Here is a 20670-nt window from a genome sequence, read left to right on the forward strand (position 1 = left end):
AGCAACTTCACTGTGCTGGAGTGTTTCAGATTTGAATTTGAGTACTACGTAGTTCAACCTCCATGCTACCAAGATAAACATTATGAGAAAAAGATCAAAAGAACTGGATTTTACAAAAGACATTGGAATCCAATTTCTTGGGTAACTCCTTAATATATTTAAGTTAAAGAAATCACCAGTCATTTTCATGTCCTTACAGGATTGTTTAAGAATGATTTCATTCCAGGTGCTAACCTCTCAAAAGAAAAATCAATGTCAATTAAGAGAAGCCAAAACATTTTGATATTTTTTGAAATGAGAAAATTAAAAAATTCAGATGTGCTGGCAAAGATTATTTTGTTTTTGATGCGTACCTGGGAATTCAGCTTGTTCAACTGGGATTGCGACATTTGATTAATTTGCTGTAGCTCTTCTTTCTCTTGATTAAGTCTTTCTCGGTCTGATCGTTCCTTTTGGAAGTCTTCTTCATATATTTGTACCTAGGAAATATTAACTTGCTGTTATTGTTAGCTTCCTTTTCCCTTAGGCAGTTTAAATAATTTTGGAAGAGGTTTCTACAGATTTGTCCAATCTGAGTCATTCCTATCTTCTTCCTATAAATACTTCTTCTTTGTGGGACTCCACCCTAACAGATATGACTACAATTTTATCTTTTGCTTTCTTTAGACTGGCAGTTCTCAACTTTTTCCTCCTTGAGTATGTATCAAGAATTCAGAAGCAAAGTAATAACATGATATTTTGAAAAAATTTCCCTCACCCATTATTCTGCTGCATATTCCATTACTGTGATGAGCTCTCCAGTCTAGTGTTAAGGGTCACTCTTTTGGAGCAAGTCATATATTCCCAACACAAGGCTTTGATGTATGAATACTGCTTGAAGTACTAAAAGACAGTTTACTGATGATAGAGGTGAAGCAAACGCACTATTCACATGCCAGTTTCCAAATATAAATTATAAGTTGGACACAAAATAGAAATGAAAGGCTCATGTCTGTGGAAAAGCAAAGTATAACTGCTAAAAGTATTCATGAATGTTGCCCCAGTAATTTTGGGGGTATGTCCCCTCCAAAAAAAGTTATGTTTTAGTGAAACTACTCTCAAGAGACATTCCAAATCTTCCAGAGAAGTAATCAAATAAAAAAGAAAAACAGATTTCATTATTATTGTATTTAATTGGCATAGTGTTGACTGACTCTATAGGTAGACTTATGATAACAAATGAAGCTTAGGGAATGAAGCAAAGGTATTCCTCTGAGGATCATGATTTAAATCACAACTTACACTGGAACCTAATAGTTTTCTGTCTATTAATACTAACGCACATTGCATCTTCATCACCAAAAGTGCAACACATTTTAACTAGAAGTTTACCAATTTTAAGTCAGTAATAACATAACAAAATGTAATAGGATGAAATTAAACATTTTATATAGATCTAGATGCAAATACACATTTTTCATTTTAAGGTTTTATTTACCAGAAGCAGGGGACTACACCCAGCCAAGTTGATGTTTTGTTTTTTATTTTGTTTCTGCTTGAGAGCTGAGGTTCAGTTCCAGACACAGTCAAACTAATGCTCTGTAAACAATTACCAAAGGCAACTAAAACAGGAGAAGTCCATCTGATCATAAGGGAACACTTTTTATGAAACAACACTGATAGTGATATCATTGCTTTAGTCTGGTGGCCAAGATTCTGGCTCAATTTCTCTGTGAATTTTAATTCTTTAATGTTTCACTTAGCACTTGGTAACATAATGATTGTGCATGCCCCATGAGAAATGTGCAGGGTTAAAATGTGTATGTAGAAAGTTATCAAAAAAGCCACATAAAATCTAAGGAGATGGATTCTGGTCTACTCTTGGGATATTGGAAAAAAGAATATCTGTCATTGTCTGTATCAAACATGAGGTAAACCATGACTACAAACTCTGTGTATAAGAGTGACTCTCTTGCATGTGGTGTACATTATATGAGAGCATCAAAGATGATTCAAGTGTCTGGACATAAGCAGGACTTTTTTCAGAGGAATCCTGGTGAGTGCCAATACTTAGGGGTTGAGAATTTGGCAGAGCTTTAACACTCTCAGTACTACCCTTATTCTCATCATAGGTTTATTTTTAAGCTATATATTTGATCCTGAATGTAATGAAGTGGATTATTCAAATGGAGTGGACAGAAGAGAAAAATCTAATTTTATCATCAGGTGCTCTGAATTTTTTAGATATATCTATAAGAAGTAATAACAATAGAGTAAACAATAATAACACAATTGCTCAATTCTTTATGTGTATTTCATCAAGAATCTTTGTAATTGGCACTTGCTCAGAACAAAATAGCCAACAAATTGTACTCATGGACATCAGAAAAATAATACTTTTCAGCCCTTTGTTCTATGATATTCTCTCCCCCACCACTAATATATTACTAACAATGTGTGCTTTGGAGATAGGAATTCTTATATGTATCCTGTATTTGTTGAGATTGCATGAAGTGTTCGAGGCTTTACCTACATGAGTTTATTTAAGCTCTCACAGTAAAAGAGATATGATATGCATGGAGGCCCCTCAGCTATACCACCTCGTTAGCTGAACTAAATTTAGACCCAAGTAGTTTAGGATGTCCTATTTCCCCCATCCCTGTGTTGCTGCCACATGCAGAGGCTTAGAGAGGGCATCCTGTACTCTTGCTGTCCACTCAGCAACAGGGAGTGAGGCTGAGTGAGTTGGGTGAGTGCATCAGAAAACTGCTAGGTGGTGCCATCCATCCATGTGGGTGGATAGCAGATCTGGCTCTTCAGTGATTATGATCACTGCAGAGTATTCCCTTTAAAACTGTCCTTTGTGTTCAAAGGCCTGGAGGTCGACAGCTACAGAATAATAGCCCAGCTGCTACTACTTTCTGAGAAAGTCCAGAGTCTGGATTAACAGTGTTTTAAAAATAAATTATGTCTATATGAAACTTTCTAGATCCAGTGCTAACAGAATAGCACCAAAAGGTTAATTAGTATGGCCTTCTCTTAACTGCATGATCTTGGCAAGCCATATTAATGCATCTGAAACTGAATTCCCTCTTTTATAAAGTTTGAATTGGGCTATCTAATCTGTATTCTCCTATCAAGCTCTAAAATTAGATAATTCTAATGAAAACAAATGCAAAGCCTTTGACACATTTTGAACAGCAAGACTTCTAAAAACGTCGAAAGGAACAAGAATAACGAGCCCTCCATTCTCCACATGATCCTGCCACTTTCAGCTTCTCACCTGTTGTTTGAGAACTTCCATTTCTGTTCTCATCTGCTCATGGTTGCACTCCATTTCAAACTTGCCCAAACAGTTCTCAGGAAATGAAGAACACTCGATTTTTAAGGCATCCTGGAGAGCCTGTTTATAAGATAAGCACACTGTGAACTGAGTTACCACATCATAGGAACTCCTCTATAACTGTTACCATCATCTAAAGTTATTATTTTAAAATACTTTAAGACCAATATATTCAAATTAAGTATATGTTTCCAATGAAGTGGGCTCTGATTTACAGTGGAAATAGTAATATAGCACTATTGCTATAGTAATAATACTGGGAAAAAAGTGTTTTGCCAGAAGTCTTTAAAGTGGCAAGTCAGAAACATTTATTCAGAATCACTGAATTTAATTTTTCCTCTCAGAATTCCAAGTTGTAAGGGTTACTCAAGAATATCTATCACACAAATGAAAAAAGCAATGTGAGTCTTTCTTAATCTGAACTATCATCCTGAATCAGTAGACCTGGGCACCGAGCTTGAGAACTTGTAGTCCTCAAAAACTGGTGCTGCTGGTCCAGATGATATTTGAGTAATATTCTGCTATAGAGCCATAGGAGAGGGGGCAACCCACAGAAATGTGAGCCTATGCTGATTCGCTCTCTGTTAGATCTGTCATATGCTTGCTTTTCTGCCCTGTCCTCCTCAGCAAACCATGACCTAGCTTAGCCTGCCATATTCGTTCTCCAATAAAATATCCATTAACTCACTACAAGGTAGAGAGAATGCTCTGCTTTCCTGTCATCCAGTACAACTTGGGGTTTTCACAGTGGGGTGAGGAGATAAAGGAAATAGACTTAGATTTGCCAAGATGATCACCGTCCTTACTAGCCCATGATGTCCTGACATAGCCTACACTTGGTCAGATCACCTGAAAGCCACTGCCTCTATGCTGAACACCTTGGTTCAGGATGAGTTCATTAAAATGGCTGCCAAAGATGGTGACACAACATACCTCATCCTGGTGTGATCTCAGAGCCCACACACAAAATGACTACTTGCTCACTATTAAATGAGTCCTCTATACAAACAGAAAAGGTTCACTTGCAGAGTTCCAAGAATTCACTTCCTCTGTGTTTTTTAGTAGCTTCAGTGATGTTTGATGATACTATTAATAACTCACTTCCCTGAATTACTATACAATATGGCCATAAAGGTAGGAAAAGCGAATCAAACTTATGGTCTTCAATATGTGTACACAGACTACGAATTACCTAGTAGAATGTCTTATGGTCTCTGGATACTGTCTAGTTCAGTCAAAATGTCATTATAAGGAAGGTGTAAGAGAAACAAGAACTTTTTTCTTCCTCCAAGAAGTTGAAGAAACAACAAAAGTTGTTTAGTAATGAATGTTTTGTGAATTTGTTTTGAAGCTACAAAGTTCTAGGAAGTATCATAATAGTTACAATTTTTAAAAATGTCTTGTAGTTGTAGAGAATCTAGGGTGGAGTAACCAAATGAGTTAAGACAATCAAATATGCTGGTTCCATACCCTACACCTATGAATAGACTCTTTTTGTAGGTCTTGTTATATTTGAATTTCCTGGTCTACCTTTCATGCTATTCACACTTCTAGAAATTTTGCAAATGAGTCACAAATGAAAAGTGAGTCTAATAGATATTCATTCCATCTTGGGGCTTTCCAACTTCCTTGAACAAACATCTGCTAACCCATTCTAGAATAGTAATTTACCATCTGCACAGATACACTGTTAACAGTTCTACCCATCTCACAGTGCTGAGATGTCAGACAAATCAATTTTGCCCATGGGTGGCACTGGCTAACTACCCTCAGGTAATTTCTCACTTTGGTTAAACATCTGGCTTCTCTTCAAGAACTTCATGAAACAATGCCTGTGGGTATTTCCTTCAAAGCCATAAAGTTGAATTACTCAATTATACAGAGCATACACAGTTGTGTGAACTTCTGACAACCATATGCTAATTACTAATCTGACATGCTACAAATTTCTGCTGAGTGAATGGGCAGGCAGGCAGCTGGCTTGTGCAAGTAGGGTGGACCCCAGATTCCATGCTGTGATGGACAGTGTGCACCATCAGCTCCCCAAATCAACATTTTTAATAACTTCTATTTACTATGGTGATAGAAAGAAAAAAAAAAAGAAAAATTTATTGTGCAAAATAGAATAATTTCTTAAATTTCATGATTCTAATTCATGCATTAAATGAGAAAAAAAGCTCTTTTCATTGCTCATCACTTTATATTTATGTTTTTTTAAGTGACAATTTAAGGTAGAGATGTGGGAAATTATTTCTGGCTTGAAGCACCCTTTTAATTTTCCTTACTACTCATAAGTAATATGACATGCCTGTTGAAGTATGAATCCCAGTGCCAGAATTAACTATTGAACATATTATGTACTAGCTAACAATTAATTCATTGATTCACCCATTCAACAAATATTTAAGAACATACTGTGAGCAAGGCAGGCCCTATCCTAAGCACTTGAGTACAACAGTAAACAAAATAGGAAAATCCAGGGCCGCATTATGACTGTTGTTTTTATGAGTCCTTTCCTCCAAATAAGTATATATGTTATATTTCATAACTGCATTCTTATAAAGATGAATATGTTAATATTGAAATTTTTTTCAGCCTAAAAGTTCTTTTTCATCTTCTGATTTTAAGAGAAATTAAACATAATAACGGGCCACTACTAAAAGTGGTGTACGCCCTCAACACTGTGTCTGCCATGCCTGATAGAGGTAGGGCTTAAAAAATCTTACCTCTGTGGGGCTTACAATCAAGATTGGAAGTCAGGAAATAAATAAACTAGTCAATGTGAGACATTAGGTAAGCATATATTAGATAGAAATAAATTCTAAGGAAAAATTAAAATATGAAACAGTAGAGCTGGATTATTTAATTTCAATGAAGATAGCCAGGAAAATCTTCTCTGAGGTGATATTTGTGTGAAGAACTGAATTTTACTCAAATTAATTTTTCTCATTGAGATATGATTATAATCAAAAGAGTTATAGAATTTTTACAAATAAAAAAATTTCTGTTGACTATAAATACAGATACACAAAAATGAAGGGTGCACATGGACATGAGAAAAATCAGAGTTCTCAGCTGTTCTAATTTCTACAGGCTTTATATCCTCATGCTTTCATTTAGAGAAATGAATTAGAGAATGAAGAAAATTTATCAAACAATACATCAGGAATGGGAGACATTTCAAACATAAGCCCAATTAATGTTAGTTTCTCTACGTCATTTGTGGAGAATTTCCAACAGAGAATAGAAGGGAAAATTCATTTGCCCTGAATTTGTTTCTCTGAAAGTTGTTTTTCTCTCTTAGAGGATAGAGAAGTACATTGTTTATGAAGTCATTCTCTACTTTCCCATTTTTCTCCTGAATAATAATGTGTCCCACACACAGATCAAATATAGCATTGCATTTGTAAAGCACCCTGTCAACAATGCAGGCACATTCTTAACATTTGGGGTATCTTTAAATGTCACCTCAACACTAATTAACTACAAGATTGCACACATTCCAAAATGCAGGCATTGAGTATGTTTTCAAGGCCAATCACCTACTCTTGTGTTGGAAGAATACTGTTACTTTGGTCAAGAAATGTCTAGCTTGAGAAATGAGTGTCTCAATTTAACTAAATTCTACAAGTATTCCTATGGTTTACTTGTGATAAGACTCTTGGAAAAGTCAACAGCAAAGGATTTAATTTTTTCCCTGAGTAAGTCAGCACTTTCCCCAGAAAATTAAGCTATTAGGTCATAAAACTCACACAGACACACAGGCACACACATGCAACAATGAAGCATCATCCTTTGCAGCAACTCACAGGTGGCCCGTCTGAATAGTTAAATCAGAACAAAGGTTTTAAACCACTTGTGTTTTCCTCCTAATAGACCTACTCCCCTCCACCCCCCATTGAAGGTGAGTTTTAGGATCATTCTCAAGGAAGGCACCCTCGCCATCCTCGCTTTGGCATTTAACATGCTTCCAAAGAGCCCGCATCACACTCAGCTCCTGGTGATGATTTTAAAGAGCAGCCTGTTTCCTCAGGAAACTTCTGTGGTTGACAAAGAGATATGCGACGCCCACTTGCTTTTTGTGGTTCTTTGAACTAAAAAATTGTTCTTACTGTCTTCTATAATCTCTCTTAATTTCTCTTTTTCATGATGATTCTTTGCAGGAATATGAATTCCCTACAGCCTCCTTCACCGAGTACGGCTGAGAGCAGCAGATAAGAGTGAATTACAAAATTACAAAGGGGCTCCTGCACAGGCCCCCATGACTGGGAGCCACCACGCGCGCAGGAGGTTTTGTTGTGACTCTCAGTCAGGAATGTGCTCTTCGTACAGGGACCCCTCATTTGATCTCCCCAGCTTGACTAGGCCTGATACCTTGTTGAGGCGTTTTATCTCACATTCATAATGTTCCTTCTTCCTGTTTGAGAGAGCATTTTTTTCCTTCAAAAGCTTGTTTTCCTTCTTCAATTCATGTAGTTCTTTATTTAGGTTCTCCTTTTCCTTCTGTAGTAAAGAACAAGAAAACAAAAATCAAAATCAATGAGATGTTAGTGTAGGAATACTGAAATACAATAAAAACAGAACTTACTAGATTTTCACATAACATTCCATTTCAGCAATATTCTCTGAGTGGAGGTCAGGGTTAGGACAGAAAAAATCTTTCTTTTATTCTGTATGCTAAGTTTGGTGACCCCAGAAAAAGGTATCAAAATTCCCAATCCTCACTTTCAAGGGTCAAATGGGTTTCCACTTAAGTACTGCTACAAAGGGATGGGTAAGTGATTCTTCAGTAAAAGTGACTGAATGTTCTAAAGACAAAAAATATATATTGTTGCAATAAAAAAATACTAAATATGTCAAAGCCTGATCCTGCATCATGCTGGACTGGAGAGAAGAGGATAAAATTTCAAGCAAATAAGACCCTTCACTACAGATAAGTACTCAGAGCACACTGTATTGTGATTATTTTAAAAGGAAGAGATCAACTTGTCCAACTGCCATTACTGCTCCATGTTTCAGAGCATCTTGAAAGAGTCCCATGATTGAAATGACTGAAGCAAAGATAGTTGCTTAGACACTCACAGGCTCTGGATTCAGACAACATCTGTGTTCTCACTTAAATTTTATATTCTAGATAGTGAACTTTTAGTGGCATGAATTGGATTTTTAATGAGATGGAAAGTTTTACCTAGTTAAAAATATTCCAGAATTTATGTAAATCAAGATGAGAAAATAGCTAATATATATGTTAAAGTATGTTGTCCTAGTAATTAATATTTCCTAATACAGTAATTAGATTTAAGAAATCTACTCTGGGTGATTTGTTTTCCTTAAAAGTAAAAATATTTGCTTTTATCTAAATAGGATGGGCTTAAACACTTCAAAAATGAATCAATCATTTTCTAATTTTGCATAACCTAAGAGAAAATTATTTCAACTAGAAAGCGGTACCAAATACATGAGGGAAAAATTGCTATGATTCCTGGTCAGGGAGTAAATGGAAAGGGAAAGGACTACTACACGGCCAAAAGGGAGTTGCTAAGCCTTGTTTGTTTTCCTCTGTCTCTCACAAAGATATCCTTAGCAAGATAAGAAAACCTGGACTGATGTTGTCTGCACTGATTTTTAGACACTGTGCTAAGATTTGTGCACACTTTAAAAACACAGCCAGTGCCTTGTAGTATCAGTCACAAGACTTCACCTGAAAACATTTACAGTTCTTTTTTTTCTTAACGTATCTAAAAAAATGAGGCCCTAAGAACTTAAGTTTTCCTTCCATTGTCTACAATATCCATGAAGTCTTGTAACTTAAAGTAAACCCAAGAGTATATTTTAGGAGAAGCTGTCACCTCAGTTGCCACCATTTCTCAGTGGGGGTTAAAGGAGCCCTAGAACCTGGAGACTGGCTTCAAGTCCCATTTCCCAGTTGCTATGTCAGTAACGTTGGCAAGTCTTGTGACCTCTTTACATCTCAGCTTTCTCATTTCTAAAATGGCCAAAACACTGTCTTCCTCACAGGTGGGCTGAGAACATTAAATCAGATAATGAGGGTGAAGTACTTTTTCAAATGTTCTATTTTTATGATTACACAGCAATACCTTTTGTAAAACTAGGAAAAAAAAGCAGCTGTACAAATACAAGGTACTGTCATATTATTATGAACATGTAACAAAAATAATAGATAGGAGTAAAAGAAAAAGAAAAAAATTAATTTTCTCCCAAGCTGAAATGCCCTATAACGATATCACAAGCTATGGGAAAGTGCTCTCTGCTCATAGAACCCAGCAAATTCGGGCAACGGAGGAGGAAGCGGGCAGAGCACCGCCTTCCCCGGGTCTGAGAGGCGGTCCTGATGGGTGGCCCTGGGGACTCGCCTGCCCGCGGCCCTCGCACTTCGGTGCCCGCTCAGCAGGGGGTTGATGTTACTGAAAAGACAGGCTCCCGAAGGCAGCCGGTGGCCGGCCGCGGCCCCGAGGCCTGGGGACGGCGCCCGGGCCGCGCCCACCTCCTCGCGTCGCAGCCGCTCCCGAGTCTGGTCGCGCTGCCGCTCGCTCTCGCTCCGCCTCTGCTGCCGCTCCGTCTCCAGCATGCCCTGGAGTCTTCCTGCCGCGCCCAGTTTCGTTTTCAGCTCGGCGACCTGAAGAAGCCGTTCACGGACGATTGCACATAACCTCCCCTGGAGGCAGCACAGCCCGGGATTGATTCCCAGCCCCTGCTAAGGGCCAGACTCCCCAACTTCAGGGCGTCCCCCAAGGAGGACGTCCCCGTGCCACCGCCCCTAACAAAGATCACAATATTTGCATTTAAAAAGGAGCTTCCTCTACCTGAAAAAACAAACACCCCAACAGCCTACAGCCCAATCCCTCGTTGCCCAAACCACACACCACTTCCAAAGGGATGAAAATTTAGACCTTAGAAAGGGACGCTTCTAGGCTGCTCATTCTATTCTCAACTCTCCAGAAGTGCCTTGTCTGATCCTGAAAAGGGCAGGAGGCTAGAGGGCAAGCGAATGTGCCTACAGAGAAACACTGACGCGGCCTTTGTTCATCGGTAACCTACAGTGCTTGACCTGGTCTAAATGCCGAATTCGTTTTCAGAGCGGCAACCGCCAGGTGAGAGAAGCCTTAGAGAGGGCGCTTCATCAGAAGTGCGCGTTAGACCCGCTGTTGAGTCCAACTCCTCTTGACTATGCAAGCCATTCAAGGATGTGGCTCTTTTACTCAGGGACCACTATTGTTTAGAATTTGGAGATGGACCCAAAAGCTGCCCTAGGCTGAATGTAACAAGTTGGCCTGACCGTGGCCTGGTGTAGTGGGAACATTATCCTGCACTTCCTAAATGTAATACTTCTGAGTTCAAATGGGGAAGAAGAGCTCAGGACTGGGGTGTTACAAACTTGCGGTCAAGTTTCTTAATTATGAATTATTTAGGGGAATTTACTTTCTCTTTTTTCTCTTTTTGAACACAAAATTTAAATTTTAAAATTAACTTTTACCTATTAAATTCTATTTTGTCCAAAAAATTACTTCTCCACCAAGCAAAATCTTCTTAACAGATAACATGCTTTAGAGAGAAGACAGGTTGCCCCATATTCCCTCACATGTTCACCATCAAAACGGTTTGTTTCTTTATCTGTGGAAAATGGTTTATACTCTCTCATGAAAGAATTAGGGCAGTAGCCTTGCATGAAACAATATGAACTTCAAACCACCTTTCACTTCAGTTACAGCCTTGTGTGTTTATAGCTCCTAGTAACAAAGCAGAGGCCAGGATACTCTGTGAGCTGTGATGTGCACAAGAACTCCAAGGTCATCACTACACGCTAATTTTGTACCTTTAGTTCCTTTCATTTGCCCTGCTCAAGACAATTCACTATATCGTTCATTAATCTTCAGTACCAAGAGGCAAATATTACACTCAGTACCATGCCCCACATTTATTTTTCAACAGTTGACTACCCACAAATCTGTCAGCTGAAATCAGTGAGAATCTACACACAGCTGGCTCCCCCAGCTTATTGATTTAAAACAAATACCCAACAGAGAGAGGTGTTTACCTTTCTTTCATATGACTCTTTCATACTTCTAAAGTGCTGATCCCATTGCTGATTAACTTCCAGGAGCTGAAATTATTTAAATTTGGTAAATCAACAAAGGGTTTCTACCCATTTGGAAATTTGGCCAAAATGAAATCCATTACTGAGGTTACTAAGATTTTGGAAGCTATGGGTGAAGACAGTATTCCTTTCAAGTTCTGTTAGGGCTTTAATTAAACACACACTCACCTTTTCCTAACAGGTTTACATATGAAAAACTATATACTCTTGGGTATATATCTTAAGGCCAGCATGTTTATGGGCAGTTGAACAGTTTATTAACTGAACAGTCAACTGAACAGTTAGTTAGTAACTTTTAACTTTGCTTAGTCATTTGAATTTTCATCTTCTTTGTTTAATCCAACCAAAATCTGGTTAAAAAATTCCAAGTAATGATAGTTTCCTGTAAGATGTATTAACATATGAAGGATATTTTTTCAAGCCTTTCCATATTGTTCAGTATGCTTACATTGATTATTATAATGGACTACTTATCCCAGCTTTTTAAAAGCAGAATATATAATAACAAGCTCCAAATCCCATTAACTGATAATCATTTGCTTGCAGTATTATGCTTTTAAAAATAAACTCATATCCAAAAGATAAGGAACAACAAATGCTGGCAATGATGTGGAGAAAGGGGAACCCTCCTACACTGTTGGTGGGAATGTAAATTAGTTTAACCATTGTGGAGAGCAATATGGATGTTCCTCAAAAAACTAAAAATAGAAATACCATTTGACCCAGGTATTCCGTTCCTAGGAATTTACTCGAAGAAAACAAGATCCCAGATTCAAAAAGACATTTGCACCCCTATGTTTATCACAGCACTATTTACAATAGCCAAGATATGGAAGCAAATTAAGTGTCCATCAGTAGATGAATGAATAAAGAAGATGTGGTTCACATGCCCAATGGAGTATTATTCAGCCATAAGAAGAAAACAAATCCTACCATTTGCAACAACATGGATGGAGCTAGAGGGTATTATGCTCAGTGAAATAAGCCAGGCAGAGAAAGACAAGTACCAAATGTGAAGTATAACAACAAAGCAAAACTGAAGGAACAAAATAGCAGCAGACTCACAGATGCCAAGAAAAGACTAGCAGTTACCAAAGGGGAGAGATTGGGAAGGGTGAGTGGGGAGGGAGGGAGAGGGGACTAAGGGGTATTATGATTAGCACACATAAAGTAGAGGGGTCACAGGGAAGGCGGTATAGCACAGAGAAGACAAGTAGTTTTTTGGTAGCATCGTACTATGCTGATGGACAGTGACTGCAAAAGGGTGTATGTGTGTGGGGGGACTTGATAATGTGGGTGAATTTGTAATAACCACAATCTTGCTCATGTGAAACCTTCATAAGATTGTTTATCAATGATACCTTAATAAAAAATAAAAAAAAAAAATAAACTCATGATTTGTAATATATACTCAATAAATGGATAATATCACCTCTGAAAGTACTGATTTTCAAGGAATAATAGTTCTGTCATAAGACAATATTTAGAAATAAATCAGGCTTCAAATAATTTGGAAGGTTTAAAACCATGCACTAGATGGAAGGGAGGAAAAACATTATGACGTGTGCATTATTTTTCTTGCAAGGGAAGTCTGCTACTTCCTACACTAAGAGAAACCCCAACCTTAGCAATATGACAGATATTGAGAAGATAGTCACAATGACTAAAAAATAGTAGGTCTTTCTTCTAATTACAAAATAAAATATCTAATCTAGAGAAGCAAGCAGTTGTTAGGTAAGTTATCTGTAAATAGATGCCTATTTAGTATAAGACTGTATAGTATTATTATACAAAGATACCTGATCTGTTGACATTTTAGGGATTAACATTTCTATGCTAAAGTAACATTACTCTGCTATAGTTCAGTAATTTTCCAGAAGGGCATATTTTTTGCAGTATCAAAAAGTTGCAGAAGGCACCATAGAAAAGAACATGTAAGATACAACATATAGAATGGTTTGGAAAAGGAATAAAAAAGTTGCCAATATGTACAGTGCTAAACTTGTTACACTTTTCTCCTCTTTTTCTCTGTCAAGAAGAATAAAGATGTTCTAACATTCATTAAACTCAGAAAAACAGAACTGAAAATATCCATCACATTCCCAACAATATTTTAAGAACAAACATGTTTTATGATAATGTTCCTTAACCCCTGTGTGGTCAGATGCCCAATGTATGGAGTCATAGCACCTAAATTACTATACTTAAAGCCTTCTGACAGTTTGAATTTCAAGGTATGTCAAGTTGCAAGGCATAAAGGGCACAGGTGATAAGCTCACATGGTCCATGTGGAGAAAACATCTAAGTTTTGAGAAAATTATGATTATAATTATTAGATTTATGACTTTCTCATGTTTTCATTCATGTGCACAAACACTGACAAAGAGAAATGTAGGTGAATAAGAAACAAACATTTGCTTTTAAAACATTACCTCTTTTCTCTGTTTTTCCAAGCACTTTATCTTTTGTTCTAGAGAATCTGTCAAGTTCTTTCTGCATGATGATTGAGCACCCTAAAAAAAAAAGTGACACAAAATAGTCTATAAAATAAACAGGAGCAACGCTGTGCTTCACAAACTCCATGCATTTGGCTAATCTTGTGCTGTGATTTATAAAAATATCTTATTCTAACAGTAATAATCCTAACACCGTAGTCCTTCACAGAGGCCTGTTTATGAATAAACTTTATATTTTAGAATCCTTTATGTGAATTAATTATCAAAACAATTATCTAGTAAATTATAAATGTATCTATACAATAGGCAACTAACAAATTGGGATTTCATGAGTTTCAATTTCAATCATGTTTCCAAAAAAAATTGAAAATTCAGAATATAATGCTCGTAGATATCGGCTCAGTTTCATGGACACATTGTAGGTATTTACATAGCAAACATTTCTAAAAAGTTATTTTTGTGGATGTGGCCACAATTTGAAAGTGGCCCTGGCAAAAGTCAGAGGAATTACAGAAGCATCAAGAAAAAAAGACCACCACATCCATCTAAAAGACAGCAGACAGATCCTAAAACAGTAAATTACCTCAGTGACCATCATACAGTTATGTTTAAGAGGCTGGCAGAGATTATCCAGTCCTGTGTAATCATAACCAGCCCATTGAATAAACCCAAGAGGTTACAAATTTGGATTAATAATACATCATTGGCACAGTGAAAAAGTTAACCTTTCTTTTCAGGCTTTGTTTTGTCTCTTTTAGCATTGGGGGTATTGATTTAAAGAAAGCATTAAAGCTCTGAAAACTGACTGCCACTTATCTAAACTGACCACCAACAAAGCTCACCTAAGTGCTGTTTTCTCTATTTTAATGCAATAGTTTTGTTCCCATGTCATCACTGAGTCATATAAGACAAAGAATTGTGTGATGAGGGTAGTCCCTAAATATGCCATTCAGTGTCAGGCTCAGCACTTACTGTGGACCACGAAATTGCTTAAAGATATTCAAGAACAATTAAGAAATATTTTCAAAATGTGTCGGCCTTTGCCAGAAACATTTACAGGAAATGTTCTTTTGCAACCATCATGGGATTTCAGGGACTTTGCTCATTACAGATGATTTATAAAACTATTTTTCTATCTTTTTACTACTTACCTATGTCTCACTCAATGTTTTAGGGTTGATATTTTACATCTCTATAGATGCTGTTCTCAGTTTTCTTAACTTCTTCCTATTCAGATTCATGTATAATTAAGACCACATTTTAAAAGAGACATTCTTCTGTGAGTCAATAAATTCAGAATAATTATACCTGTTTCTGACCTCAAGAAGCTGGTTTGGCTGATTGCCAGAAATAACATCAAAATCCAGGTGATGTTGATGTTGGCTCTTACAATTGGGCTTTCCCTTTCTTAAGAAGACTTCTAAGAAACTGAACTCACTCTGGATCAGAACAGACTAAATATTAGGCACCTTTGATCTGGAAAATGCTGAGCCAACCTACCTAGTGTGCTCAGAGCTCAACAAAACAGAGGCACAGTGCAGCTGGGTCCAGACCAGTGGTTCTCACCACAGCAGCGCACCAGAGTCATCAGGGGGAGCTTCTACATATAGGGCACTCTGAACGCCGCAACAGAATTTCTGATCAAGTAGCCATTAAACACCCATTTCCTTTTTTAATAGGCTTTATTTTTTAAAGCAGTTTTAAGTTTACATCAAGACTGAGTGGAAGATACAGGTATTTATCACATACCTGCTATCCCCACACATGCGTACCCATTACTAACATCTTTCACCAGTGAGGTGCATTTGTTACAATTGATGAACCTACATTGACATATCACCCAAATCCATAGTTTAGATTAGGCTTCATTCTTGTGTTGTACATTCTATGAGTTTTGACAAATGTAGAATGACATATATGTACCACTATAGTATCATACAGAATAGTTTCTCTGCCCTAAAAATCCTTTGTGTCCACCTATTTTTCTCATCTCTATTTTCAGTACATTTCACAGGTTAACATGATTTATACTAAAGTTCAAGTTTTTCCCATTCCAGAACATGCTTGGGAACAGGGATTTGAGGTCCTCAAAAAGTCTTCTATTTGTGATGTAGACAAAAAGTCTGACTAGCAAACATTTGTATGACCCTGCCATCTGGGAATTCATATTAAGAGCAATTGAATAGTGTGCTTTTTCTTTATATCATATATAATTTTCTCTAGAAATAACCCTTGATGTTTATTTTATAAATGAGAGTTCTGAACAGCTAGGTAATAAATCTGCAAGAGAGAGAGAGAAAAGCACACAGTAATAAGAATGGCTTGTAAGCCATAAATGCATCACCAGGGGTGTCTTTGGAGATGAATCAACATTTTACCACAGTTCATATGTCTCAGGTGTGTATTAAAATGAAGTGGAATCCTTCAAACACAAGGTTTTGTGAAACCTTTTCATTTATATTCGCTTTGCTTTCTGGTTGCCAATCAGGTATCTGATATTGCAATAAATATAAAGATTTTCAGTCATTGGTTCTACTAAGGGCCTAACAATTACACTAAGGGCCTCACAAATACATACAGTGTAATCTGTGTTCAAAGTATCTGGGCATTTCTTTGTCATTCACCACCACACCCAGATCAACTTCTAAAGTTCTGACTCTGCTAAATTAAATACTTAAATGAACACAAGTGTTCCACGTAGTTTCCATTACACCTTGGCTATTTCTAAAAAAAAAATTTAAGAAAGCACTTTTATTCATTCACTGATTTACTTAGTAAACATCTGTTGCAGTAATCAATAACCAAACAAAACTATGCGGTTCATTGTGTGTGTGTGTATATATATATATATATATATATATATTTGTAATTATATATATATATATATATGTTTTATTATGGATATGCTATTGCTATAATATGTTCTATTTTCAATCATGACAACATAATATTCTTTCCAAATTTTACATTGAACCAAATTCTTCTAAATCAACACCAAAACATATCACCCATAGAACTGGGTTGCTAAAAGGAATTTGAAAAGGATTTAATCTTACTTTGTAAAAGAAGAAACATAGCTCAGAAGAGTCCAAGGAAATAGTGACAATCACCCAGATATTCTTCCTTGTTTAATAACATTGTTGAAAAATGTAGAGCAGATTTTAGTCAAAGAAAGCAAACTAGCAAAAATATCTAATCCACTCTTATTAATTATTGCATAGCTAACCATTGGAAATGCTCTCAATGCTAGAAATGGTCAGTTCTTCCCCTATGAAGGTGTTCTTACCTCTGTCTGCTCCGTGGAACGTTCCTCAGTGCTCATGGTTGTGCCCTGTATGCAATGTGCCATGCGATCTGGTTTTCCTGGAGACTTGGAAAGTGGAAAGAAAAAAAGGAAGAAAATGGCTCTTACAGTGTCTTTTAAAGTGAGACCAAATATACAAAGTTTTTAGAAGACCACACAGTTAACTCATGACAGAAAGTAACAGCAACAGGCAAAAGTGTTTCATTAAAAATGAACAGAAGTGACTCTGTATGTGAATTGCAGAGAATAAGGTTATAAGCACAACTGTGACTTTAACATTTCTTCTCTTCCAAATAGGGATTTCCCAGGATGTCTCAAGTAGGCAGGCTGTGACTAAGTCGGGAGGCAGATTAGCCTTGCTAGGGTATGTAAATTGTCATTCTTCCTTTACTGGCAGCTTCTCCCAGTGGAGGAGGAAGTTACCACAGAAAGCCTGGGCAAACCAAGTCTTTGCTCAGTAGCCTAACTGCCATAACTTCATTGTATTTCCCAGAGCAATTAGGTAACTGTTGACTTTTTGACAGCTTGGTTCCTTGCTTCCCTTAAGGCAAAATTTTCTGGCAGTGCATTCTAGGCCGGAGTTGAGCCTTGTGGAACTTTAATGAGTTATACATAATTCTATAAGTTCTACTAATTCCTATGAAACAACAGGAGAAAATTTATTAAAAAGAGAATGGGCATTGTTTACAAAGCTAATCTTCTATATTCTTTCTCTTGTTTAAGACTGTCTTTTCCAGAGGTCAAATCCAGATTTTCTCCATAACCCATTTGCAGTTAAATCTTTTTTTGCACTAACATTTCAGCCCTAATTAGTTGACTTGTTATTTTACAGGTCATTGAGGTAATGGACCACTAGTCAGGTAGTACAGATGAAAGCCTGGGAAGATGGATGCCTGGAGCTACACAACTGAGTCATGGTGGCGCAGAAGACCTCATTCTGGGCATGGACGAGGAGCAGCAAAAGACGAGGTGCAAATACAGGAAAGCAAGCAAGTGTTGCTGAAATGAGAAAAGAATTTGCAGTCAATCACTTAATTTACATTTTTCTTCAGATTTTCTAATGAGATGGTTACATGTAAGTGGGATAAATCCTAATACTCCTGAAAACCAAACTCCTGAAAAGGTAATAATGGTTGGCCAAGACTTGGTTCTCCCTTTTCTCCTTCATATTTTCTACCACTCTCCGACTCTTCCTATGCTCCAGCATATTGAATTCCCTGTTTCCTGAAATGAGTCCTACGCCCTAACACGTGGTGTGCTCTCTGCGGGGAGCAGACCCCTCTCCAACCGGGGACCTGAAAAACCTAGCTAATGCCTCTCTTGACCCCTGACATCATTTGACTCTAACCAACCAAGCAGAATGCTTTCTGTAGCATTTACAATAGCTTATTTAAATGTTTGTGTGTGAATGTTCAACTCGTTAGCCTCAGTACCATGGCATGGAGCAGGTGTTCAACACATTTTGCTGAATGAACAAATTGAATATACCAACTTTACAGGCTTTCTGCTGTATGTGTGTGTTTGTGGTTTTACTTTCTGCTAGTTTCTTGGTCTGTTTTGGGAGTACGCTAAGTGAAATGGAGGTGGCATTTCCTCAAGGCAATATCTAAAAGTACAGGTGGGAATTAAATTGTTCAGAGTTCTAAAAGTAAGACTTATGACTCACATATGATCTTATTTTAGAGGATATAAGCAGAGATCTCCTAGAGACTGACACTTCATTAACACTAAAACTTGCTCATCAAAAAAGAAAAAAAAATTCTATAATATAAAAATGCTTTCCTTCCAAACACACAGATAAAAGCACACACATACAATGTAATTATATATAGTTTAAGGTTCCCACCAGCCTTATCTGTGTATTAGGTAAAAATAACCTAGTGGATGTGGTAATAGTGACCTAGGGAAGTAGTCTGAAAGAGTACTTTCCTGCCAGGAAGTGCTATGCTCGGCTTTGTTGTTTTAGGGTCTCCTCTGTACTGATGGTCCCCTGTTGCACACTCATTGCATCACTGTGGTATAATGGCTTCTATGGACCAGAAATCCCACGCCTTTGTATTTGTCATACAATTCCTTTGCCTCTTCTGCTATGCAGTTTCATACTAAACAAGTTCTCTATTAGCTCCAGAGAGCATGTGGTGATTTATGAATGAACCGTAATTCTTCTGGAGAGCCCCAAGTTTCACTTGAGGAACAGGGAACTTGCACTAGGTCAGTGCTAGGAAGGAGCTGGATATTCTCTGCCATACATGACTTCCCCACCTCACCTCTCCCGCTCTCACATGTGAGAGCTATGTCCTTTCAGAGTATGACTTTTACTCAAGCTTTGTTTCATGAGAAATCTTACTAGCTGCCATAACTCCCAGAGAAACAGACAGGTCACTCCATGTTTCCAAGGTGATTTTGAAGAGTCCACATTGCTCAAGCGACAAAAATAGAGCAGAAAATAATTAACAAAGAGAAGTACTGGTGAAGGAAAGGACCAGTCACTGGTCTGTAACTACCATTTGAGTTGATAACTCTCTCAAAACTAGCCAAGACAGGTCATTACATTTCTATAAATTCTTGGAGGTAAAATAAACATGTCTCTTTCCTTACTATCTTTTCAAAATAAGGGTTGAAAACCTCCTTGCTTCCTGAATTGATTTGCATGAATATTTAAGTGAATGCGCCATCTACTTAGGCGAGAGAGTACCCAGCAGCCACGCTAGAGTGAGGCCATGTAGTTTCATATCTCAGCGCTACCACTCACTGCTTGTGACTCTGTACATCATGCTCAGGCCTCTAAGGCTCAAGATTTATAAAACGAGTAGAGTAATAGTGTCCTCTTCCTAGGGGGCCAAAAGTGTCTTTCTTGCTATTGTAATAATGCATATAAGAGCTTAGATATTAATAATAATCTGACCTTAAAGATAGAGACCTATCGATCAACCTATTTATACAACAAATAATATGACAAAAGGAAAGGGCCCTCAATCATTTGTTTCACTTATTATGCACCTGGCATTGAGTTGGCTCCAAAGAAAAATAAGCAAAGGCCCCTGCTTGCAGTGAAGTTAACACACAGACACACTCACACATATGCATCTGCATACTCACACCATGTGTATCTGCCTGTAGGAATTCAGAGGGAGCTCGTTTTCAGTTTTAATAGTTATGGAAGGAGTTGAAGTTTCTCCTGGGCCTTGAAGGGTAGAAAGGATTTTGACAGATGGAGAAGGTGAGATAAACTACTGTAAGTGGAGCAATTTAAAAGGAACAGAGGACAAACCTAAGTATGAAGGATGCTAACAACCCAGGCTCATGTATATCTAAAGTTGACTTGGAGCTAATTGTGAAGGGCCTTAAATTTCAGATTAAGAAAATTTGACATTATTGAATAGGCCATGGGGAGCTACTAAACCCAGAGCAAAGGAATAACATGATCAAAGTGGCTTTTTAGTAAAAGTATACCTGGAAATGTGCATTATGT

General features: G+C 37.4%; 1 protein-coding gene across 3 annotated transcripts in view; it reads right to left on the reverse strand.

Moving 5' to 3' along the window:
* The window catches only part of TNIP3 (TNFAIP3 interacting protein 3), a 117655-nt gene that overhangs the window by 33670 nt on the left and 63315 nt on the right, over nucleotides 1–20670 (reverse strand). For 2 of the 3 annotated variants that reach the window (XM_057502581.1, XM_036922991.2), the window contains exons 3-9: nucleotides 17181–17264; nucleotides 13871–13951; nucleotides 11379–11444; nucleotides 9828–9959; nucleotides 7697–7825; nucleotides 3263–3382; nucleotides 354–479 (exon numbers count right to left, since the gene is read on the reverse strand). In XM_057502581.1, the coding sequence (XP_057358564.1) occupies nucleotides 354–479; nucleotides 3263–3382; nucleotides 7697–7825; nucleotides 9828–9959; nucleotides 11379–11444; nucleotides 13871–13951; nucleotides 17181–17264 (738 nt within the window). Of the gene's footprint in view, nucleotides 1–353; nucleotides 480–3262; nucleotides 3383–7696; nucleotides 7826–9827; nucleotides 9960–11378; nucleotides 11445–13870; nucleotides 13952–15045; nucleotides 15122–17180; nucleotides 17487–20670 lie in introns of those variants that run through there. The other variant, XM_057502582.1, reaches the window with a different exon arrangement.

This window comes from Manis pentadactyla, chromosome 5 (genome assembly GCF_030020395.1).
Source record: "Manis pentadactyla isolate mManPen7 chromosome 5, mManPen7.hap1, whole genome shotgun sequence".
Classification (NCBI taxonomy): Eukaryota; Metazoa; Chordata; class Mammalia; order Pholidota; family Manidae; genus Manis; species Manis pentadactyla.